The 26253-nt window shown below is 40.7% G+C and overlaps 3 protein-coding genes across 6 annotated transcripts in view; all 3 read right to left on the minus strand.

Moving 5' to 3' along the window:
• Positions 1–15591, minus strand: part of col22a1 (collagen, type XXII, alpha 1) — an 87454-nt gene extending 71863 nt beyond the window's left edge. For 2 of the 4 annotated variants that reach the window (XM_074613542.1, XM_074613539.1), the window contains exons 1-3: positions 15294–15591; positions 3090–3211; positions 2746–2846 (exon numbers count right to left, since the gene is read on the minus strand). The gene's annotated coding sequence lies outside the window, so the exon portion shown is untranslated. The remainder of the gene's footprint in view (positions 1–2745; positions 2847–3089; positions 3212–15293) is intronic. The other 2 variants (XM_074613540.1, XM_074613541.1) reach the window with 2 other exon arrangements.
• LOC141754471 (uncharacterized) lies at positions 6248–10095 on the minus strand. The gene is made up of 2 exons (XM_074613543.1): positions 9716–10095; positions 6248–7919 (listed from the first exon to the last, which is right to left on the minus strand). Exons 1-2 carry the CDS (start codon positions 9728–9730, stop codon positions 6828–6830), a joined length of 1107 nt encoding a protein of 368 aa, XP_074469644.1. The 5' UTR covers positions 9731–10095; the 3' UTR covers positions 6248–6827.
• A 7176-nt stretch (positions 15592–22767) lies between the features above and the next one.
• The window catches only part of kcnk9 (potassium channel, subfamily K, member 9), a 43824-nt gene continuing 40338 nt past the window's right edge, over positions 22768–26253 (minus strand). The window contains exon 2 of the mRNA XM_074614082.1: positions 22768–24743. Within this exon, the coding sequence (XP_074470183.1) occupies positions 23860–24743 (884 nt within the window). The 3' untranslated portion in view covers positions 22768–23859. The remainder of the gene's footprint in view (positions 24744–26253) is intronic.

Consider the following 26253-nt stretch of genomic DNA (forward strand, 5'->3'; position numbering starts at 1 on the left):
AAAAAAAAGTAAAAATTCTCTGATTCCAGCTTCTTAAATGTGAATATTTTCTGGTTTCTTTACTCCTCTATGACAGAAAACTGAATATATTTGAGTTGTGGACAAAACAAGACTTTTGAGGACGTCATCTTAGGCTTTAAAGTTTGAAATACACACAGGCATCTCTAGTTGTCATTTGGAGCAGCTAGAGTTAAAGTTGTGCAGCTTTGATCCAACAGCATGTTGCAGAGGACAGTTCAGTCCATCTCTGTTGGATTCAGTTCTGAGGCTGTTGTGCCTGGGTGGCACTGACAGAAAACCTGACATATATAAACATATAAAAACTATTCTTGCTCTTATTGTACACCGGTGGTTGCGATGCCTGCCTTCAGGCCTGATGTGTGACTGACCGTAGCCATAACACAGACTCATCCTGACTGGGAGAGCGTCTCATTGCTGGGGGTCACTGGGGGAGGTTGAGGAAAGTCTGAGTTATGCACAAGCTGGAAAGCAATAATACGAGCCCCTTGTGTTCTGAAAAGTTCTTTACCATCCTTCACTGCCTTTCTGTGCTCTCCGACATTTCCATTGAATTAGACTATATCCAAACCTACAGGCTGCTATCATTAAATATAAAGCTGGACCCAGGAGACTGTTAGAGTAGCTTAGCATAAAGACTGGAAACAGAGGCAAACAGCTAGCCTGGCTCTGTCAACGTTTTATCTTGTTTTAAGCACGAAAACTGAACTGTAAAAACAACATGTTGTGGTTTTTACAGGGGGATTATTAGCCACAGGTTATTAAACTTGTGACAATACCAGTGTTACCAATTACACCGGACATTTTACAAGAAAAGATGACGCTCAACATTTACAGTAGAGCGCTTACTTTGATCTTTAACGTTGGATGGCTGTGTGTCTGGCCCTTCCGGTTGAGCTTTTGCTGCGGGGTCACATTTTTCCACACACCGGCTGTGACAGCTTCGTCCTCCACACTATTGCCTCACTAACGTTATTGTTCCCTTATAGCACTGGGTTTAAATCTTAATTATTGCTAAATAGGTGCTTTATTTGCTTTTCGCTTTGACACAAAATCCTCCTCCATCGTCTCGTCTGTCAACTCCCTCGTCCCGTGTGTGAAATCTGACTCCTGCTACTAGACTCTGACACTTTCACTTTCAGTTTGTACGTCCGTCGTCCGAGGTCCGACTATGTATTGATAACACAGCACTGATACGCGAAAAGGAACTAAAAGGGTTTAGCAAAACAACAGTGGGGGCAGTGGGCAAGTAATGTAATCTATGCCTGAACACCGTGTTAACACCGGTAACACGATGTTCAGGCGGAAAACTGACTATTTCTTGTCTGAGAGCAGTGACTCCAAGCCCCCAGGAGCGGAGTTGGACTGCGAAGCGCTTTCTGCATAGTAGCCGCACACAGGTATTGCAACTTCCGCAGTCATCAAGTGACGCACACTGGCCTAAAAATACATTCTTTTGAACGTCAACCCAAAATTACTTATTTGGGAAGTCTACAAGAGCCATATTATTAAATTTTCTTATCCCGTTCATGTGTGCGGGGAGCCAGCATTGGAGGCTTTTGCAATGAAAAGGCCTCCAGTGCTGGCTCCCAATGAGCAACTTTCATAGGAATGAATGAGGCATCATGTTTGAATGTGGTATCCAGTTTCTTCAACACATCCATTAGTGACTCTAGTTGCGACCACGACAAGACCTAAAACGCATAACCTCCCATAAAAGTGCAAATTTGACACATTATTTTTGGTACTCATTAACCAAACAAGAAACAATGGGTTAATAATTAAGCTTTCAGCACAATAAATGCTGGTTGGCAGATTTTGTTACATTGGGACAGAGCCAGGCTAGCCGTTTCCCTTTGACTCAAGTCTTTATGCTAAGCTAAGTTAAGCGTCTCCTCAATGAAGCTTTATATTTAACGAACAAATATGAGAATGGTGTCGATCTTCTCATCTAACTCTCAGCTAATAAGTGTATTTTCCAAAAGGTTGAGCTAAGACGATATTCTAGATCCAATTCTGCTGTGCTTTATTGTTATTAACTGATGCATTTCTCCTGTTTTAAAGATAAATATGTTGCCATCTTTGTTTATTTGAGACCTTGTATGACTCGGTCAGTGGCCTAAGGTGATGTAGAAGTAGTACAGAATGTGGGAGTAATACATGTAATTATAGTGAGTATATATGCTTGTATGATTTTGAAATAGAAAGTGATTTAAGCAGAAACTGATTCCAGGAAATGGTCCATTTAAAAACAGCAACCTGTTGACTGTGACTCGGCCTGTATACTGTAGTCTGTGAAATAGAGAGTGCATTATTTACTGTGTGGATAAAGCAAAGCACTTTGGCCTCCAAATACAAGTTCCCTTATCTGATTCTCCGTCGGGCTATTTCTGCAACTTGCTATAACTGGTACTATTAATGAGCAGAATAGGCACGCTAGCTGAATCACTTTAATTACCCCAATTAGCGTGCATTTAAAATCAGCCCGGCGAGACTTCGATGTAAAAAAAAAAAAAATCTCCAAGCAGCTGAGCATGATTTGGATTCATGCTCCTAATCCTCTTTACCCAACTTTTGCACAAGTCTTAACATATTCTAATTTCTCTCTTTCATCTCTGATTACATTTAAATACAGTGTACGTCTCTCTCAGCGCTGCGTTGAATTAATGTGGTAGTTTTACAAGCAGATACGGTATCCGAGGTAAAGCTAAAAACAAGCTGGCTTGCCTCCGTCAACAACCGGATTCCTTACAGACTGGGGGTCTGTATCATCAGGCCCGTTTCCACTTCCTCTCTCAATGGCAGACCTGGGACTGCAATGTAGATGTCTATAACAGAAGCACCGCGTTTGTCATTCCCAAAATGTAAAAAACAGATTTTTTTTTTTTTTTTTCAAAGTGCAACCCAAGAAGAAGAGAAAAGTCTGTTCTCTGATAGAGCATCTGAACAGCATGTGGATACAAAGAAATCTTGCCAACACTTCAAAACTGCTACAGAATAAATAAGTATTTTACAGTCAGCTTCTAGAGGAAGATAGATAGGTGATTTTATGATGCAAATTTGTTTCTTACCTGGCCTGTCACTTGTTAGTCAGCGTTACTGAGGTGTGTCTCTCTCTGCCTCCAGCAGTCACACCTTGAATCAGCACCGAGGCAGCATCATTATCAAGTGATAATAATCCAAAATATCTCCACTGCACGCACCAGAAACGAAAAGGAGATTATTATTTAATCCAGGGTGACAATCCAGTGTACAGTGTTGTTAAAAAGTGAGGTGAGGTGAGCTTCAGAAACCTTGTGGATGGGTTGACAGAGTGGGAGGGAACTGCGAGAGGGGGTGAAAAGTGTAGGGTTTCACTGGGGGATGAAGTGGCTTCTACTGTTCTCGACTGGGCCGTGCTCGCACATAAAAAAAGGGGCTGAGAGGCGCAGCCAATTATAGACGCAACTTTCTGGATATTTTGGTCCTTTATTTTCTCTCCTTTATGACTGCGCCCAACTGAAGTGTTGCCCTCAAAGAACAGGCACGGCCTCTTGGCAACCGCCTTGACTGTCCGGCCTTTGCCACTGTGATAGCCACAGCGGAGCCGCCGCCCTGGGGCTAGTGGTGGGCCGGGCCGCGTTGGCTTCAAGCAGCCACACACTTATGGAGAAAGGGCTGTATTTAAGTTGGGGAAATGATTACAGAACACTGGTGCGTGCAGCTTTGTGTTAAATGTCTGTCCCTTGTGCTGACTTAAAGCTCTGTGATCTATATCACTCATGTCGTGCTGTTTTGACAAGTTTACAATCATGTCAGACTGCACAGCTTTCTTTTTTTTTTCATACATTTTCATACATAAAATATATTTTATTTCTTTACTTGCCTCAGTAGTTTGTGTTGCTTTAGTTAATCTTTTTTATTTTACTTTCCCTAATCTTTCCCCAATTCTAATTTATTTTCATTATTTATTTTGCAATATCCCAATATCCTCAGAGATGATGAAAGTTTTATTCTTTAATTTCCACTTTGTAGAACTGATTATTTATTCACAACCAGCAAACACACACAAAACACAGAGCAGAACCACTCATGGATGAATAGTCACATATCTAACTTATCACATACTGCTTGCTAACCTGTAAATCTACATGTGTTTTTGATTAGGGCTGTCAAAGTTAACGCGATAACGTGTTGATGCAAATTCCTCTTAACGCCACTACCACTACACTTCTTAGGTTGTAGCGGGCTCAGTTTTAAATCCAGTTTAATATCCATGAAACTAGAAAACCTAAGGAATCCATTGGTACCAATCATGTTCATACTAGCTTGATGCAAAGAAGGCTAAATAATGCTCCAAACTTGGGCTAAATTTTGGCGAGGAGAAACTGGCATGGCCATTTTCAAAGGGGTCCCTTGACCTCTGACCTCAAGATATGTGAATGAAAATGGGTTCTATGGGTACCCACGAGTCTCCCCTTTACAGACATGCCCACTTTATGATAATCACATGCGGTTAAGCTTAACATGCTAACTTCCTGTGGCACACAGTGCATACGGTCTGTCCGTCATCTGCCATAAAAGTTTAATTTTTTCAACGTACACGAGGCAAATTACAGACTGAAAAAAAATCGTGAGGAGGAGTTTCGCAAAAACATCGGAGGTCACGGAGGTTCCCACAGGAATGAATGAACTTCCGGTTGACTCGCATACGTACACAGAGCTAAGTGGAAACAAGGCTTTAGAGGAGGCCTGTAATTCACATTTCAGTGTACACTGATGTCCTTATCATGTGCGGTCATGCTCCCTGGCAGGAGAGGAAGCTGCAGCCAGCTCTGTCTCTTGTCCATGTCTGGCAGATATTCTGTGCTTCTCCTCTAAAGTCCGCTGTATCTCATGTCGTCTCATGTCGGCAGCTCTTGGTTGAACTGTCCACTTTTAAAGTGCTCCTACAGCCGTCACCGCATGCTTCTGCTGCATTAGAATACGCATCCAAATCTGCTGTGGAAGCGTCGAAATGCTCTAAAACACACTGTCAATATTTGAATGTCATGGACAACAAACAAGTTAGCCATTACATCCAAGCCTATTTAGAGTCCCTTTGTATAGCCAAGGAAAGTGAGCGCGGGCCAAGCTATGTATAGGCTCCGCGTGAAGTGGATGGGAAGTGGGCTGATGATTCGGGGCAGATGCACGTTATGAGCGATGGTGTCAGTCTAAGCAACCGTCTGTCGCCTTATGTGAGAGGGCTAAAGAGGTGACCAGCTTGTAGGGTGAGCGAGAGGCTGCGAGCACCATGTAGTGTTGGAGAAAGCCATCTGTCACCTGACTGACAGCCAGCTTTCAACCTCCCACGTCAGAAAGAGGCTCTTCTTCCAAAACACGTACAAAATATTCATGTGTGAGTTTGTGTTAAAGCAGAACAGACTAGGCTTTTTTTTCAACTTTAAAAGGTAGCATTTTCACCATGCGAAAGTAATAACCATCGTGATTAATCGCACATTTTAAATCTGTTAAAACTGTATCTTAAAAGGGAGATGTATCAAGTATTTAATACTCTTATCAACATGGGAGTGAGCAAATATGCTTGCTTTATGCAAATGTATGTATATATTTATTATTGGAAATCAATTAACATCACAAAACAATGACAAATATTGTCCAGAAACCCTCAGAGGTACTGCATTTAGCATAAAAAATATGCTCCAATCATAACATGGTTCAAACAACTAATCGATTAATCGGTAAAACAATCGACAGATTAATCGACAATGAAAATAACGGTTATTTGCAGCCCCAGATTCAACTGATAAAAGTAAGGATGTTCATTGACTGCTGGTCAATCAATAACTGTCTGTTAAATAACTGATCATACCAACTTTTTTCTCTCTGAGGAATTTCCGTGCTGTTTTATTATCTCTCCCTGTGATGTGCCAGGAGCTTTGTGCTGCGCCTGCTTCACCTAATTGAATCGGTGCATACTCTGAATCGCTTTTGGAAATGGGACAATCCATAACTTAGAGCGACCTGGCCTACACTTCTACAAAATGTTTGGGAACACAAGGGAAAGTCAGCCGGACCATTAATGAACTTGAGATTGATCTGGCTTTGTGCCAGCGATATGTTAGTGAAACACACCTCTGAGATTTCATGACAGTACACTATATGGGCCATTTCATTTAATAAAAGCATGGAAGAAAAATCTAGTGCAAATTATTTATCTCAATATTACAGACTGAACTCTTGAGAGTATGTTTTAAAAATAGCTTTATTTGCTCATGATGTAGCGTGTGTAAAGCAGCTTATAATGGCACAGCTTCAGAAAACATTTTCTGATTCCTACATGTGTTTTTTTCACCTGCCAAGTAAATTACATTATTTGGTTCATGTATCCTTCACATCACTGGTTAGTATGCTGCAATCCATTGTACTCGGAACTCGAAAAAAGTCCCTAGAAGTGTATGATTCAACTTTTCCCCATGGTCTAGTGTTAAAAAAGTTAACAAAAATCGCAATAAATCGTAAAATCGAATCGCAATACTTATAGAATCGCAATACTTAAAAATCGCAACACATATCGTATCGGCACTTAAGTATCGTGATAGTATAGAATCTGGAGATAGGTGTATTGTCCCAGCCCTAATAGATGCACTGGGACACATTTAGGAATTAACAACCTCCGACTTGCAATGGATTGCAGCATAAATATCCAATCTCCTGACTGGGATATAAGCCTGTTTCTGGTGGGTCTCCTCATGACGCAAGCGCATCTCTAAGCATGGCATCATTTCATAAAGTCCCGAGCTGCAAAAGTGAAAGATCCAATTTAATCACAGTTGGAGACGCTCCAGATGGACTGCTGCATTGGTAGGCTTTGTGATCAATGTTTTTTTCCTCTTTAATCTCCAGTTAGAAGCATTTGGCTTCACACCGTCCAGCGCACGTTCACCGCTTCCTCCTTCGGCCGACTGTCGATGCAGAGTGCATCTTGCAGATTGCTGACTGCAATCCTCTTGATGGCTTTTCCTGACACTTGCGTGCTCCCGGGAGGCTGCAGGAGGCTCTTTGATGCCTTTCCCAGCATGCAGCTGGACTCTTGGAGCCCTCTCCGCTCGCTGCCCTTTACCTTGGCCACCTTGGGCCAGCTTGCCTTTATCTGCAGATAATCCCCCTGTTGACGTGTTTGAATTGCACTGATCCTCTTCTAGGCATTGTGCTCTCCTCAGCCTCAGCCGCCTCCTTCCCGCCTCTTGCTGGGGGATGCTGGGGTTTTGGCGCGCCACCTCTGCGCCACGTGCAGCCTGAGTTTTAACTCGGGGAGAAAGTACAGGGGGGGCAGGCTTGCTGCGCAGAGGAGCTGGGGTACCTCGACACACCACGTCCACCAGATGCTTGTCTCCACTCTGCTCTACGGGGATGGAGGGAGCCAGCTGGGGCCTTGAAGATGTGTTGTGCTGTTGGGCTTTGAGTGGCTCAGTACAAGCAGAAGGGCACACTGCAGCTTTCACCGCTCTCTGTCTCACACTAGATTTCACCTTCCTTGTACGCGGCTCGTTCGCCGTCGCATCCAGCTTACGGGAAGCAGGTTTGGCTTCCGGCTGGATAAACTTGAGTTTTTGCCTCTGAGCCTCCCTCACCTCCTCTGGCAGCTCCAGCGGGGCGAGCTTCAGAGGGCGTCTGACTGGCTGGTTCTCGGCCTTCCTCTCTGAGTCAGGCCTGGGCGACTTGAGCAGCGACGAGTCCAACTGTGCCGTGCCCCCCTGAGTCGGCAAGCAGGCCGTAAGCCGACCCACTGTCTCCTTCCCATGTGCTGCTGACAGATGGCGGCCATTTTTAGCTGCCAGTTGGAGGTTTTGACCATTCAGATGCAACAAGGTATTTTTAACTTGGATGGTCAACATTTCTTCTCGCCGGGGAGCCCCCTGAACAAAAGAGACATCAGTGGCTCATATTAGTATCACTGAAACCATAACATGGCCTCTGTTTCCACCTAGAAATCTGTACTGTAAAGCATAAAGGTACTTATCTAATCTAAGTGTAGTACTCTTAAAAAGATGAAAAACTTCAGTACCACTTCCTGACAAGGCATATTCTATCAAATGTTTCAGCGCGAGGTACTGAAAAATCCCTTTAGCTGCTTTATTTTTTGAATAGCTCCACTTTTTTTTATGATTATAACAACGGCTGATTAATATTTACAACTGCAGACTTGTTGGCTTCTTTAAATTAGTAAGTCATCAATAAATGGGTCATAGGTTACTTACTTTGTAAAAAAAAACAAAGTACGATTTATTTTGGACCAAGTGCTTTACAGCTCCTGGTTCCCAAACCGGGGCAATGGACCCCTACAAATGGTCATGAGATGAATCTAGTGGGTCATGAGATGATTGCCTAGCTATAAGATAAAATCAAAATATATTTTTTTCTTCTACAGTAATTTTACCACTTTAGGCCTCCATATATTTCAAATGAGAAAATCATTCTTTGACCAAACTGCTCACAACTCAAGACATGCTAACCTGTGACGAGGGGTCAATAGGAGATATTACTTCCTGTTAAAGGGTCACAACCAAAGAATTATGGGAACCAATGTAGGAGTGCACAATATATATATGGCCCGATGACTTATCGGCCGATAATGGGAGATGTATATTATCATGTATTATTCCAATAATGAAATTCTAGCCGATAAATTATAAGCTGATAATACAAGCCCAAATTGCTTTCATTGACTTGACAAGCGCAGCATCTACACACTCTGGTAAAGTAGGTGGTGGCACCTTTAAAGTTGGTTTGCGATCCACCAATAATAAACACAGAGGAGGAGAAGGAGAAGAAGAAGAAGAAGAAGCACGCCGACTAGAGAGCCAGACAAGTTGTCACCGGTGTGGATGTTTTTCACAGTTGCAGCGGACAATTGCAATTTGAAATAAATGTTTTTTGATGTACTTTCCTAGAGAAAATAAATAAACATTTGAAGATTCAGAACTGTTCTTTGTTTTTGTCGTGTTAACAATAGTGATGTCAGTTAGATTTGGTTAGGTCAGCGCTATGGAATATTAATCCATCTTTGTTATCGGTTATCTTATCGGTATCGGCCATGAGAAGCAGGTAACTATCGTTTATCGGTATCGGCTGAAAAAATTCATAATGTGCATCCCTATCTAGAAGGTGCACAAGTGGTTGAGCAGTCCATTGGAGGCAGCTTAAAAAGACAAAACAAGTTGTGCTGGACACAAGCCAAAGGGAACCAGTTGCTCTTGCAAATAGCTTATCACTGCTTTAAAAAGCATTTGTAAATGATTTATTATTCATTACTAAAGCCATTAGTTACAACTAATAAACCCTTAATAAAGTAAGCCTTGTTAGGAAGTGATACCAAAACCTTTTTGAGACCAAGAATACTCCAAGATGGCAATTACATTTACACATGCACCTTGACTTCCTCTATTGCCAACTAAAGATTCCATAATGCTCTTAATGTAGCCTACTAGAAAAATAGAGGTTAAACATTCCTTATAATTAACAAATAATATAAACCATGCATATCTGTTTGTAATGTCTCAGTTGATATTAAGGTTGCTGTACACACTGTACTGTATTACAAGCGCGTTCCCTCACTTTCACTACATGTCACCCAAACTAACATCAGCTCTGTCCTCTAGCAGTGACGAACCATTTCAAACTATTAGTTGGTGAGGTGTGACGGTATACTCACAGGTTTGGGAAACATATCCTGCTTGAATTAGTTTTATTTTAGGAGTTGAATCATTTCTTGCAGCGCGGGAAAAACGATCTCGTTGTTGTTATCGTCCTTGTGTGTGTTTGGTCCACCTGAGCCAGTGACGCTGCGGTTGGAGTAGGTTTTAGCTGCCATAATGTCATTAAGCAGATTAGGGTCACAGTGCAGCGCAGTGATCTCTGATTATCTCCATCTTAGTGGCAGCCTGTGTGCACGCTCACAGCAAGGCCGGTTTGTTTTCATCGTCCGTAGTGCAACTTTACATTAACATGAAAAGGGATGGCAAATTGCTGCTCAGATGATGATGAAGTAAAGGGATTTTTGCATTTCACTCGCCACTAGATGGTGCCAGAGACCTCCTCTGCATATCAGCATCAACAGTGGAGTTTTGTGGCCTCATCATCATCATATGTAGAACACATCCAGCTGTCAAGGAGCTGGTGGAAATCAGCACAACAGAGCCTCACGTAGAATCCTTTGAATTGATTATGATTATGAGCCCAGTCTGCATGTGTTCATATTTTAAAATAATGTAGATAACATACAGTATGTTAAGCTATTTATCCCAGTTTTGTATGCTTGAGATATTAAAGCCTTCTCACAAAATATTTATAAAAAAATAAATATACATACTACATTATCCCAATATACTGGGGTTTTCAATTAAGTATTTTATTGTTATTTTATTAATAGTTTTTATGTCACATGGTTTTACTACTATTACTGTTATTGTAGCTTTTAATTCTATTTTATTACAATTTTTATTATTTTATTTTCTCGCGTGCATTGGTCTCAAATCATCAAATTGTGGAATTATTTTGTCTTTTCGGCTTATTTTCAGCCTGTAAGTCATCTGTGAAGCACTATGGAAGGTGCTATGCAAATAAAGTTTGACTGATTGAATTATTTATGCCAATAGAGTGCTCCAGGGATGACGTATTTTTGTAGGCCAACCAGGAAGTTAGCATCGCCCTGGGTTCCCTCGATAAAAATGGGATTTTACCGTTGGGTTTTGGATTATTGCAGAAAATAAACTCTGTGGCAAACAAACGTTTATGATATTTACAGGTTGTGTTCAGCAAGATAATCTTCACAAATGAACACCACTTTTATGATTTTTTAAGTGTGACTGCAATCACCAGAAGAAAATGTTAACGTTAGGCTATAAACAAACTACACCACGGTCGTATGAACTCGAGTATACACAACGAGGCTGTAAAGGCGGACAAGTCGGCGTGATGGCGTTTAATAGCCTCATTTAGCCACTTGTTAGCAATCGCCTTTTTAGACACATAAAGGCTTCAAAATTCACGGGTAGGATATTTATTGATGTATTTTATGTTGTAGATCAAACCGTTAAAATCTCTTCAGTTTATGTTAACCACAGATCTTATTTCAGGCATCTAACTAAGAACCCATTAAAAAAAAAACATTGACTTCCGGACGAGGGAACCCGAAGTGCTAAAATGCAAACTCATTTCTGGGTTTTAGGACTCATTCCTGTAGTACTCTATGGTTCTCAACCTGGGGCTCGGAATCCCTCAGGTGCCACACAAAAAATTTGAGTGGTCATCACATATTTGTCTTCCACAAAACAATGAATTTTATGATTTCCCCTTTTTTGTACTCTCTTTTCTTGCAAACTACTGAATACTTTCACCTCTTCATGCCTGAAAAATCCTTCAAATTAAACATTTCAATCACTTTGGTTGAACTGCTCAGTACTCATGTCCACACTAAAGCCTCTAACTAAAGCTTCTTAAATGTGAAGATTTTCTGGTTTCTTAACTCCTCTATGAAAGTAAACTGAAAATCTTTGAGTTGTGGACAAAACAAGACATTTGAGAACGTCATCTTGGGCTTTTGGGAAACACCGATCAACCATTTTCACCAAACAACTAATCGATTAATCGAGAAAATAATCAACAGATTAATCGACAATGATAGTTAGTTGCAGCCCTAAAAAAACACTTTACGTTTCAGCCCTTGTAGACAGCAAAGACTGAAATGTGACTTTCTACAGCAGAATAGTGTTCTATAGCCTTGTCTACGTTTACACACTAATGAGATTAATCCAGGTAAAAGCATTTATATCTTACTGCCTTCACGTAGTAAATCAAAACCAGTCACAAAGAAGGATATAAAGAGAAGCACAAGTGTTACAGACAGATTTGTAACCTTCGAAGAGACTGAATAGTGGATAAAGGTGCTGCAACTCAATATCAGACAGACATCCTTGATATTGTCAGCATTCACTGTTGTTAAACTTTGATCAAATTCTCCCCGCTCTTGTAATAGTTTTCAGCGTAAATATCTTCAGACAGGCTAGATAAGACAATGATGTGGTGTGTGTGTTGCCTGCAGGAATATAACTGCAGATCTTAATCACTTCAAGACAGCAGCTTATTTTTAAATTTTAGCTCCATCGCTCCCACGTCAGCAGCTTCATTTAATATATTTAGAGGCAGACTGTCGCAGAGTTTTCCTGCGATGGATGAGACTGGTATTAGCGGGCAGTTGTGCCTCCTACAGTAGATCAATTTTTCATCATGCAGACAGACTCAATCATTGTTGAAAATCTCCTGTTCTCCGTCGTCTCGTTCTCTCCCCTCGGGCCAACCCCAAAAAAAGCAGCATGTCAGCACCCGCTTATTGCAAAGCTTCATCATATCATTGGTTTGGTGGAGACGGTCCCGCTGCAGAACAACTTGGCTACGCTTACATGATCATTTAAGATGCAAAATTACAGGCTTGACGCCAAGAGATGGCCTTAACGCCCCTCTGCCACATTCTTATTGTGTCGCCTCTGCGTTGCCCGACGTTCACGGGCTGACATATAATTACTGCGGTGTGGGAAGAGATAAAAAGGGATGTTGCATGCTCATTCTCCCACCTACTGAACATCCAGCTGCACTACACAGGCCACTTGGAGAGAAGAAGGCGGCAGCTGGACAGCAGAGATCCTTCATCAGTCAAATCCTGCCAGAATTCATGATAGTATTTTATGCCATAATGTTACTCTGACATCGGTTTTTGTAGACTTATTTGCCAATACTTACATATTGTATCCATTCAGCAATGTCTTAGACACTGGGCTATTTAATGCTGAAATTTACAATCCTTGTAGGATTCGAGAAGAATTAAATCAATTCATGAAATGTGTAAATTAGGCCTATATGAAAATGTATTTCAGGTTTCTGCAGGTGTAATTTTTAACAAGCTGATGGATCTAAATTAGGGCTGTCAAATTTGTTTTAACGCCACTAATTTCTTTAACGCAACTTGCCATTTTTTTTATTGTAATGGGCTCAGTTTTAAAGCTAGAGTGAAGATACTGGTATTATATAAAACTAGAAAAACCCAAGGAATCAATTGGTACCATTTTTATAAAGCAAGAATATTTGCCCCCTTCCGTGTCCCATGTTAAACCCAACCAGTCGAGGCAGATGGCCGTAGTGATGTTACGTGCTGTACCGAGGCTTCAGAGCGTGTGTCAAGTAATCCAGGAAGTTTTCTGTGAAGCACGTATCGAGGTCTTGTATCGTTTTAAACCGATGACGTCATTGAAGACGTTTCATGTGCATATGTAGCCCAGTTGAAGCCTCGCGAGATGAACCCTTTTGCGAACCAATTTGCTGGAGAGCTTCAGTGCTTCATGAAGCTTCATCTCGCCATCACTAGATCGCCGCCCACCCAGAGCTGGGTTAAGCCCATGGTTTCTGCCTGCTTAAGGGGAGTTTTTTCTTACCATTGTCGCATAACAATGCATGCTCATGGGGGATCTCTTGTTGGGTCTCTAAATTACAGAGTACGGTATTGACCTGCTCTATATGAAAAGCGTCTCGAGAAAACTTCTGTTATGATTTGACGCTATATAAAAATAAATTGAATTGAATGAATCAAAGTATTAAATACTTGACAAATCTCCCTTTAAGGTATATTTGGAACTAAGAAAAAATGTGCGATTAATCATGATTAATCATGGACAATCATGCGATTAAATATTTTAATCGATTGACAGCCCTAATCTAAATATGATGTAAGTTTGACATTTAAGGAAATACAGTTATTAGCTTTGTTGCCAAGAGTCAGGCGAGAATATTGATAGCACTCTCATAAGTCTGTTCAGTATGATGGTTAGTTTAGCACTGGAAACAGGAGGAAACAGCTAGCCTAGCACTGTCCAAAGGTCAGGACCGGTGTTCTGACAAACAGAGCTACTGCTCAGAATGACCTACCAACATAATGTGCGTATGTGCAGAGCGTAAAATATTCCAGTAGCTGCTCTAGGCCAGGGGTCAGCAACCTTTATTATCAAAAGAGCCATTTTAGGCAAAAAAAAAAAAATCGGTCTGGAGCCGCAAAACATTTGAGCATTGTGATGAAGGTAACACAGATTATAGTCTAAGTATATAGTATATAAGTGTAATTCAGTGAGTGCCAAAGTGCAAATGTACGACGGAGTATTAGGGCCACATTGAGGGAAAAAAAATCTGAGATTTCCAGAATAAAGTCATAATATTACGAGAAAAAAAGTCGTAATATAACGAGAATAAAGTCAGAACTTTACGAGAAAAAAAGTCGTAATATAACGAGAATGAAGTCATAACTTAATGAGAAAAAAAGTGGGAATATTACGAGAATAAAGTCATAACTTAACGAGAAAAATAAGTTGTAATATTACGAGAATAAAGTCATAACTTAACGAGAAAAAAGTCTGAATATTATGAGAAAAAAGTCATAACTTAACGAGAAAAGAAATCGTAATATTCGGAGAATAAAGTCATAACTTAACAAGAAAAAAGTCGGAATATTATGAGAATAAAGTCATAACTTTACAAGAAAAAAATAAAATAACACGTAAAATTACTACTTTATAATATTATGACTTTATTCTTGTAATATTATGACTTTATTTTTCGAAATCTCAGATTTATTTTTTTCCCTCAATGTGGCCCTAATATTCAGTCGTACCGTCGTACCAGAGAGCTACAACAATGATAGATAAAAATGAAAATGTAAACAAAAAACAGTTATCCATTTCCATGTTTATAAATCCACAGGGAGCCACTGGAGAGGAGCTGAAGAGCTGCATGTGGCTCCAGAGCTGCAGGTTGCTGACCCCTGCTGTAGGCAAAAAGCCGCACCATCATTTGCAACTCATCATACCAGCAACAACACATAAAGGTCAGTTTGCCATACAGATTGAGCAAAAAACAGCAACAACACACAAACGCCAATATTCAATACACATTACGCCAAGCCAGTGTACTCAGAGTGTCAACAATATTAAAGTACTGGTTGAAACTGGTTAACAAATTCTTTGTAGCAGAGTCACCATAGCAACATGTAGCAGAGTCACCATAGCAACATGTAGCAGAGTCACCATAGCAACATGTATAACGTTAGCTAGCTTGGCCAAACAATCCAATTTCAGCTACTCAAACGAAATAAAACCAGTGCAAATCTCTACACCACTTTCACACATGAAATGTGCGCAGGCAAGTTTCATCAGCAACTTATAAACAACGACCATAGAGTAAATAAAGCTTACCTTTGCACAGGTGACATCTGAGTGCTAGCAGCGGCTAGTCGTGCTAGCGGCGCTAGCCTAGCCGCCTTGTCTTGGTTCGGTGGTACCGCCGGACTTGACGGCGCGCTATCATCCTTGCTAATACTCCCGGGATCAATGTATCTCTCTGTTTTTGGACTACTTGCTCCTTCGATACTCTTTTTCTATTCAGATAATTCAGATTATTTCGGTTGTTTAGACCCGCTGCAGTGTTTCCTTATCCGCACGTGTTTGTTTTGTTGTTTTTAACGTCATGTCAGCAGGGCAGGCTGCCATTGGCTCGTAGGAGCTAGGGGGCGGGACGCATCGTGATTGACAGGTCCCTCAGCAAATCATGTGCTTAGAACGTGTAACCTAGCGAGCCTGCAGTACTGCTATTGGTTGTTGGTTTAGCCCTTCTAAAGTCATAATGTCAGGTTTTTATAGCCTTATTTAACAATACTTATGTATTGTTCTAATTAAATTTTATACGATGCACTATTTTCATGCCAAAATGTAAATCCTTATAACATTCAATAAGAGTTAAATTAATTCATGAAATGTGTGAATTAGGCTTAGGCTACATAAAACATGTATTTCAGGTTGTCCGCAGATGCACTTTTTAACATGCTGATGGATCTAAATATGACATTTGAGGAAATACACTTATTAACTTTGTTGCCAAGAGTTAGATGAGAAGACTGATACCACTGGAAACATGGAGAAACAGCTGTCCAAAGACAACCTCTAATGTACACTAAATAACACCTTTTTATTACCGACATTATTTTGACACTTAGATTTTTGTACAAATATACCAAATGAGATCTAATGTGTTATTTGTAGGGCTGTCAAAGTAAACGCGTTAACGCAGGGGGTTACGTGAGGGTTTCTGGACAATATTTGTCATTGTTTTGTGTTGTTAATTGATTTCCAATAATAAATATATAAATATATTTGCCTAAAGCATCAGATTTGCCCACTCCCATGTTGATAAGAATATTAAATACTTGATAAATCTCCCTTTAAGGTACATTTAAAACAGATTAAAAAAAAAAAAGTGTGATTAATCACGATTAAAAATTTAAATCGATTGACAGCCCTAGTTATTTGGTGAGCTTTAAAGGTTTTGGTAAGCAGATCTAGTTAACTTCAGACAGAGCCATGCTATCTTTTCCCCCCTGGTTCCAGTCTTTATGCTAAGCTAAGCTAACCGACAGCTGAGGGTTGCTTTATAGGCTACTTACCATACAAAGCCGTCTCATCTTACTCTCGGCAAGAAAGCAGATATTTAAAATATTTCCCAAAATGTCAAATGATTCCTTTAACACTTAGACTTATGAAAATAAAGCAAAAGTCAAATAAGCAAAACAGAGGCATTAGTGATTGGGTTTGCATAAGATTATCTTTTTTTCTCCTGCAGTTAAGGTTTTTCTACACTGATCTGAAAGTCTGAATATCTAAGACTATTCAGCTTAGCTCACAGGGTCTCTTTATATGTATGCAGGTATTCCTGGAGGCCAGACTCCTCTCGCTTGAAATGTTAGAAGGCCACACTTCTCTAAACCTTGACTTTAAAAGAAGTGTGATCTTGAGAAAGATTTTAGCTTTATAAATGAAATATACCCAAGAGGCACTTTTTAAATGAATTCTTAAAGTATGAGTAAGTCCAAATTTGATCTTGAATCAGTTTAAACTGAGAGAAATTGGCCTAACGGCATGTTTACAGATCATTGTTTTAATGAATGTGTAGGCTAATGCTTTAACTCCAGGCCTGAATTTGACTGTTTTTAAAAATGGAAAAAACTCATTTTGTGAATTAAACTTCTTAGTCGAGCAGCCGGAGATGTTAGAAGAAGACAGAGGTTTTCAGAAGGAGGCTCATCATTTTTATTCAAGTGTGTTATGGCTTCACTCAGGCCGTGTAACCCAGTGAGTCATCCACACCAAATCATGCACACAAACGCACCAAAAAAAAAAAAAAAAAGGAAAACATACAAATGTTATGTAAAATGTTCATTTCACTCTGAACAATTCTCAACAATCTCTTCTCTGTGTGGCGAAAAGAGAGGGGACCCACACTGGAGTGTACTGTACAGACATCAGTTTCAAAATTGTGACAGAAGACGTCAGTCGGTTCAACACGACCGCCAAAAACCACATGGATGCCAACGAGATGGGATATAATCTCCTGTAAGGAATATGGTACATGGTATTATTTGTTCATCAGACCTACAGAAGAACCTATTGCAAAGGATATTTCACAAATAGAAGTTATGGAACACAGCCTTTCTATTATATTGTATTACACAGATAGTAGTGCAATTTGTGTCTCTTTGTCCCTGTCGGAAAAACATGGCACTGTTGACAGAGAAATGGCCCGCACATACTGCCACATGCAGTAAATGACGCCTGGAAGCCAAGCACAGCTACGTACGAAATGCCGAAAAAAACAAAACCGTCAGGAATCAATTCACCTTTGTGTTGTTGGATGCTGCGTGGTGGCAGGGAAACGCTTGAGAAAACAAAATGCTGCACTGTCTGTTGAGAGAGATGGCGCGTGTGGCTGTTTCTCTGCGCCATCTGTGTTATAGAGTAACATTCAGTAGAGGATCATCAATATGACATGTGGCGTGATGGCAGACAAATCTGAGGAATATGCACGCGTCAGGGTGGGGGTGTGAAAAACGATCTGACTTGCAGCTCATGAAACGCAAATGAGTTCATTTTGTTTGCTGCTTCTTTTCAGAAAAAAAAAAAAAAAGATCCATTATGGCTGATACATTCCCCAAAATGTTGCTTGGAAAAGTTTGAATTGAATGGAAAGTAGACGACACCGATCACCATCAGTGACACTTATTATAGGTAGATATTTGCTCAACTCTATCAGTATTGGAAATGTTTAAAGGATAATTCCAGTTTATTACAATTTGGGTCTTATTTCTGCACTTTTGCCATCATTCTGAACGGTTTTAATAACATTATATTCACCAAAGTAATAGCTGAGCTATGGGAACACGGCAGCGTCACTACAACAAAGTCCAATCAAACAGGTGTTAACAAGAGAATAGTTTAGCCATATTATCTAAACCACTTTTATGGAGGTAAAGATAAACAGATAACGATTAGTTGTCAACTATTAAATTAATCTGCAAATATTTTGATAATCGATTAATCGGATTGAGAATTTTTTTAAGAAAAAAGTCTAAATTCTCTCAATCCAGCTTCTTAAATGTGAATAGTTTCTTTACTCCTCTATGACAGTAAACTGAATATCTTTGAGACATTAGAGGACATCATCTTGGGCTTTAGGGATACATTGATTGACATTTTTCACCATTTTCTGACATTTTATAGACCAAACAACTAATCAATTAAATAATCGACAGATTAAACGACAATGAAAATAATAGAATATTGGGCTTACATTCATCAGGTCTCCACATACATGACTCCAAATAAAGTGTCAATGTAAACTCTATAAGGTGATAATATGTCAATAATGTGTTTCAGCTTGTTCTGCTGCCGCCAAGTGGCCAAAAAAATCAATCAATGCAGCTTTAAAAGCTGGGTACTGTAGTTTTTAGCAAATGTCTCTTAAACAGGAGAAAGAAGTGCATTTGTTGGGGACTATTTTCAGACAGGTGGATTAATACACATGTGGTGCTGTAGAAAGTTTTTACAGCAGCAGAATTGTATATGTGAGATCAGCAAAATTAACTACAGAGCCCACGTTCACCTTAATATTGGAAGATGTTGAGGGAATATCGCAAGCATAACCTTTAAACCCGTCTAATCATCTGCCTGCTTATGTTTCTTAAGCCCCCTGACCTCTTTTTAGCAATGTTGTGGCATTCTCAAATCTCAGCAGTTACCTCTGCGACTACATTATTATTATTATTGATAAGAGTGATGGCCAAAACTATGAAAAGAACAACAAGTTGCTATAGACTGGAATTATCTTTTAAGCTGTTATAGGATGATTTTAAAAGCAAGGAAGTGATTCAGTCTGCTTTGGCGCTCGGTGTATACGTGGTTATAGAAGGTACGTGTAAGATCCAACACGTTCTCATCCCAACTCGTCACATACAGACGCTTGGTCAGGACCCCCTTGAAGTCAGTTTTTAACGCACTCTGTACCCCTTTAATGCCATTTTCAACGTGCAGGGTAGTCCAATAGACTTCAACACATGGTCAACGTTGTGAATTCAAACAAAACTACTTGATTAGGTTTATGAAAAGATAATGATTTGAGTTAAAATAAGTAAATTTCTTACATAAGTGGACTTTCACCCAGGAGACCGCTGTTTGAGTCCTGTGTGAAACCAGAAGTCAACGTGGAATTATTAGTCACGTAACTTACGTAGTCATTTTAACCCAAACTACGGTCCTTTCCTAAACTTAACAAAGTAGTTTCGTTTCATAAACCTAACCAAGTTGTTTCCTGTGAAGATGGAAGTTTATTTTGAAAAGACGTGAGCGGAAAATTGACACATGCGCTACGTGTTGCTGGACATTCGTAGGAAAAAATGAGGAATAACTTTTCGAAAGATATCATAAGATCTGTTGTATGAGGATACGTTGAAATAAGTCAACGTTTTCGGTTTCAAACAGGACACAAACAGCCGTCTCCTGGGTGAAAGTCCTGTGTTTGTTTGACCTCCTCCCTATGCAGACTTTGTGGCTCTTTATACTTCGTCACCTGTCTTCCTCCTTTACTTAATTACTACGGCCACTAGAGGCAGCCCTGACTGACGTTAGAAGGGTACATGTATCGTCGTGATTGGACGCGTAGGGCCACAGACCAAGCTGCCATATTTGACAAGTTCGGAGTGAGAACGGGTTGGGTAAAAGATCAGATGTCAATCTTCATCTCCTCGGATGAACTAGTTTTTTCAGGATTTATATCTGTCTATACATTAACCACATCTGCGCTCCAGACCTCCATCATCATCCAGTAGGTTTGCTAAAGCACAAACAGATCCACCATATTTAAAATGTGCCCACGTCAACAGAAACACTGACTGCTGTTTCTTCAAGGCACGTATGCTAATGTGTAAAAATACATATGCATCTCAGCCATGAAAAGGCCTTTTTATTCCAAAGGTTGTTATAAACATATTGTACAGGATATTTAGATAAGCCGCTATAGTTCCAATAATGAAACAATGCTTTTAGGGCTTATCTCGGACTTCACGCCTGGCTATGTTCGGCACGACTGAATGGGATCCATGGCATTTTACCATTTACCCAAACAGAGTGGCATTCACCATGTGAGGCATGCTCAGCTACCCAGGAAATGAATATAAGCCTGTTAAACACTAGGCTGCAAAGAATACTGACGGTAACGCTTCCTGAAAGTCAAGGTCCAGAAATTTGGTGTTTGGTATTGTTTGCTGTATTTCCAGAAATATTGATTGGTTTTTGAAGGACATAACTTGCTGAGGGAATAGCTCCCAGCCCTGTGTAACCTAAAAAAAGCTCCCCTTTTGCTCCAGTCTTTACAAATAATTTATATTTAAATATACATTTACAGCTTTAAAAGGCCTTTAGAAATCATGTGTTGCGCTTTAAACCTGCTAAATTTAGGAGCTCAGTGATAGTGAATATTTTGTCTTTAGCATAATTTGTGACAGAGAAGGCGCATTGGGCTTTAAAACAGGCCTGTAATCAACATAAATATCCAGAATTGGCCAAATATTTTTCCAGCCCTGTCACAAATGATGCCCCGTAACGCAAACTGACTCCTGGTGTACACAATGCCTCAGTGAGAGATGATGCATCTCAGTCGCATTTCTCGGAAAATGAGGATTTGATATGTACATTGTATTATTTGGCCGATGCGCTTGCACTTCTGGGATTGAGTTTGTTATAGGAGCAAACCAAAAAACAAAAAGCGATTCATTCAAACTTGACAACAAACATTATTGTCATGTTTGTTTGAATGAAAAATCAAGTAAATAAAGTGTATCCCTTTAAAAACTGCTGGGCTTTGGCAAAAGAAACAGCTTATATTGTAAATCATTCTTAAGACTATTTGCCATTAAGATACTTTAAAAGTTATTATGAAATTATTTCCCCACTCATCATACAAAGTTCATGCACTTATCAGATCTTTCAAACATAAAAAAAAAACATCCCAATCCCTTTCCTTCTTCTGGTATTTTACAGAAAATGAAAGGATCATACTGATGTTATTAAGTTTCTCTTATCTGTGATCTTCAGCTGTCCCCTCACATTAACGTGTTGATGTGTTTATCAGGTTGTGTTTCCCTAATGGATCCAAAGTGCATCAGAACCTCGAGAGTTGTCAGTTTAGATCTGTATGCTTTTCCGTCACCGGAAACCGTTCTGCTCTCAGTGCTGCGTGGTTACATCTGAGCCGGGTTCATCAGCAGACCCAGGGTCAGCTGCTTATACAGGCATGCATCGCGTACTATGCAGGACTTTAGAGCACAAATCATGCATGTCCTTTGATTAAAAATTAAACTGCTTATAAATTCAGCTGCAGTCATTTAATTGCACTTTGGTAGCTGCAGGTTTCTGATCCTCTTACACTGTCTTATATCAGCACTTCATTAATTTGGGTCAGTTCTAATTTTCCAAGAATCTGTAAATTCACTTCTCTCAACCTGACTCATCGACTCAAACTACATTTCCCATAATACTTCTCAAAAGATCTTGAAAACTCGTTGCACCCAATCAAAGGTGGCTGTGTGGAGCTACACATTTTACAAATGACGTTCAGTTTACTCGCCGTGAGGATTATTACACAGCTTATACTCCGATGTATATGTATGTGGCCAACACGTTCTTATTCCAACTCGTCAAATACCGCCGCTTGGTCAGTGCCCGTCGGCGTCGGAGACCGACGCACATGGTACCCCTCTTGCGTTACTTTTGGACTGTCTGGGACAGCATGTCAATTTACGCGCCTTACATGCAGTGTCCTTTCAAAATAAACTTCCATTTTCACAGGAAGTTTAGGCAAACAACCACTTAGTTAGGTTTAGGAAACGGTCGTGGTTGACGTAAACTTCACTGACTAACGACTCACGGGACTGACGGTACCAGAGAGTCATGTGACTAACTACTGAAGTGAAAAAATAAGTCAACGTTACTTTTAGTTTCACACGGTACACGAACACCGGACTCCTGGTTGAAAGTCTTGTGTTTGTTTGACCAACCCGCTCTCAGCGGACTCTCACGCCACAGGTGGGTTTACATTGGAGTTGTTGAAAGCCCGGTTCGTCACATACTGTCACTAAAGGGTGCCTCGGTGCATCGGTATCCGATGCCGAGGGGCGCTGCCCAATTGGCGGTATTTGAGGAGTTGGGAGTGTGACCGGGTCGGTGTGGCTCTGGAGGGAGCTTTTCAAAGTTTGTAAAAATAACCCTGATGATGTCATAGTGATGTCATCAGGGTTATTACAAGGTTATAACTTTTAAACGAAAGCCTGCGTTACAAACTGGAGGTGTAGAGTTTGCAAAAAGTTGGCATTTAGGAAGCAGTGAGGATAGAATGAAAGATGTCATTGAGTTGCATCATGGGAATTGTAGTATCTGGGGTTTTTAGAGCTTGATCATTAATGGGGAACCTTTTGTTACATATCTTTAGCTGCATTGCATTCTGGTCTATTAAGGGACTGACTGTAAATGAAGAAACTGGTCCCTCTGCCTGGAGTTATCCTATATGAATGCTGAATGCTGGTGCAAAATGATCAATGTACAGAGGAGTGCACTTAATAGAACTGATATTCAATATGAATGTCAATGGAAGAAAAATACACAACCAACCAATAATACAGACCTCATAATCAGCAGACCTGTTTTAAAGTGTAGTGGGGAGGTGGATTTTCCATTAGGTCAGTTTTACATCTCATTATGAAAGAGGCCGCAGGTGAAATTAAAGCTCTTTGTGGCCAGATCTGATTATCGATAAAGGCGAAATATTAATAACAGCAGCATGATCCTTTGAAACCAAGACAAACAGACACGTTCATACGGCTGTTCTCTAAACAGACTAAAACCATGGCACACTCAGTAAATGACATCTAATGCACATGCTAATATTGGCAACAATATTTTGGCTTGATGCGTGGTGAAATATATGATTGCTTATAGAAAACAATACCTGATGCTTTAAGTCATTTTAAAATCTCTGTCTGCAGTGAGGCAATGGGATAGTACAGAACTTCAAGTTAGGGTGAAACAAGCATACTCCCTTTTGAAAAATAGCATTTCCCCAAGTGTGCATCATTTGGTACGTAACCAAAGTTAATATATCAATCTTGTACTGTAAATCTGGAATAAGGAAGGTCTCGTCGTTTGTGTTTGTAAATGGAGCAATCTCTTGAAAAAATAGACATCCATGCTTCATGCTTTGCATCCCGTTGTGTCCACGCTGTTCTGCACAGTGTTCTTCAATCTGTTCCCAAGAATACTTCTTATATTACACACAACCAAAATGGGGGGAAAAAAAGTGCTGAAATAAGATTTGGTAAGGAGCAGCATTTGGAAATGTTTGACCTTGTGTATAAAACATGGAAACTCATTTGTCCTGTTGGGTTTAGATGGATTTCCTTCTCCTCATGAGCTGGTGATTGTCTGTGAAGCTGTGAAGGCCCGGAGACACCGAGCTGATGGGCGAAGGGAAGAAGCTGTTTTTCAAGGTGCTGGGCGAGATCTCCTCGATCCTGTAGGAAACCGAGTGAAAGTACTGATTGGGATTCAGCTGCGAGCTGAATGAGTTCTGATGGGAGAAGGCACAGCCCAGGCCTCCCATCCCTCCCCCAGAGCTGCCGAAGTCATGCGAGTGGTAGTGCATACAGGAGCAGACCGACTGCAAATCAGTCACTTCCGGCCGGTACGGCTCGCGCCGCCGCCGGCCCCGCTGCAACGATTCGTCCTGGATGTGGATGATCATGCTGTTCCGGTTGCCGGCTAGCGAGGCCCGCTCCTCGGCGTCCCGCCGCTCGTCCTCGCTGTTCATAGTCAGGAAGCGGAGCACAACCAGGTTGAGGAAGGCCCCGATGACCGTCAGGCCCACCAGGATGTACATGAAGCTAAAGGCCACATACAGGGGCTTCCTCTGGAGCGCCCGGTTCTTTTGAAGGGCCACAAAGTCCCCAAAGCCTATAGTTGTTAATGTGATGAAGCAGTAATAATAAGACTGGAAGAAGCTCCATTCCTCGTAATGGGAGAAGGCGGCGGCTCCGATGCACAGCGTGCCGATGCAGGAGAAGAATCCCACCGTCACCATGTTCTCCATGGACACGTCGGTGATGCTCATGCCGCAGCACTTCTTGATCCGCTTCAGAAGGTACTTGACAAAAGTGTTCATCCTCTCGCCCAGACTTTGGAACATGACGAGAGTCAAAGGGATTCCCAGGACGGCGTAAAACATGCAAAAGGCCTTCCCTGCGTCCGTCCCCGGCGCCGCGTGCCCATAGCCTGAGAAGAGAGCAGACAGACAGCAGAAATTAGTGATGCGGAAAGATTTCGCCCACGTCACAGGCGCTACTCAAAAAAGCCCCAGATCAGCTTTTGTTTACAAACATGACCAAGCAAGAAATCTCCCTAAGAGTCTGCGAGCGCTGCCAAAAGCGGTATTGAATAGGTGCATGCCACAGAAATGTGTCCGCTCATTAATCTCATTTGGGCTCAAAGATTATGGCAGGTGGGAGCGTCCAATTAGTCAGAAGTTTCCGGTGCGGTGGAAGAGTTTGGAGGAGAGGTTGGAGAGGAGTCATGCGGGAGCCAATGAAGCTTTTAGCTTAATTAAACTTTATCTTTAGACCACAAACCGCTGACTCACACAAACAGACTTTTGGAAATCAACCTGTGGGGCTAACAATAGGATGCATACACTACATTAGTTTAATTTTGAGATGCAATATAAATGATGTGCTTTGTGGGAAATTACAGTATGAATGAAGCCGACTGCTCTTGAATATGCAGGGCTGAGAAAAGAGTGCCGTATTGATTATCGCTCCTCTACCACAGCCCATAACTGTGAGTATTAAACATCAAAATCATGGCCAAGAAACACCCACCATCAGCTGGCATGAGTATCACATCAACAACTGCCTTCCAAATGGAGACATAATATTTTTGGTGTATGGTATTTTTTATGTATTTTAGATACGTACTGAGCAACTTCTGAGTTTTGCACTCTCAAATATTGATTCTATGTTTTCCCATATGGCTCTCCACCCACGCGAGCATGTGTTTAGTTATACACTTTCAAAAAAAAAAGGGGGCTCTAGCAATCGTATTTGCAACCAGGGCACTTATATTTGCATGTACAATGTGTGTTATAGCCTGAGGTTTTATCAGTGGAATTTAAAGGAACATACTTTAGTATTTATCATTTATCAGTACTGTAATAAGCAGAACATTATCAAGCCTTGAAAGGTAGATTTAAACAGTTAATATTTATTTGTCTGATCATAAAAAGGAATTTAAAGCTGCACATCATTATTTTTTCAGTGTGCTGACTTGACTATGACTTGCCCCAAAACTGCATGTGATTATCATAAAGTGGACATTTCTGTAAAGGGAAGACTCGTGGGTACCCATAGAACCCATTTTCATTCACATATCTTGAGGTCAGAGGTCAAGGGACCCCTTTGAAGAAGGGCAATGACAGTTTTTCCTCGCCAAAATTGAGCGCAATTTGGGAGCGTTATTTAACCTCCTTTGCGACAAGCTAGTACGATATGCTTGGTGCCAATGGATTCCATTTTTATACTGACGTTCATTAACATGCTCTATCCCTATTAAATAAAACCCAGTCTTCAGTTCACTACTGATCTACAGATCTTTTTTTGCTTCTTTTAGTTAATTGTTTTGGTTTTCCCACCTGCAAACTCCTCTCTCACCCACCTCTTTCCCCAGGCAGATGTTTTCAACAAACAAGCTCTGATAAACCCTCTGGACGCTACCTGTTCACCACCAAACA

Source organism: Sebastes fasciatus, chromosome 17 (assembly GCF_043250625.1).
Source record: "Sebastes fasciatus isolate fSebFas1 chromosome 17, fSebFas1.pri, whole genome shotgun sequence".
NCBI classification, from domain to species: Eukaryota; Metazoa; Chordata; class Actinopteri; order Perciformes; family Sebastidae; genus Sebastes; species Sebastes fasciatus.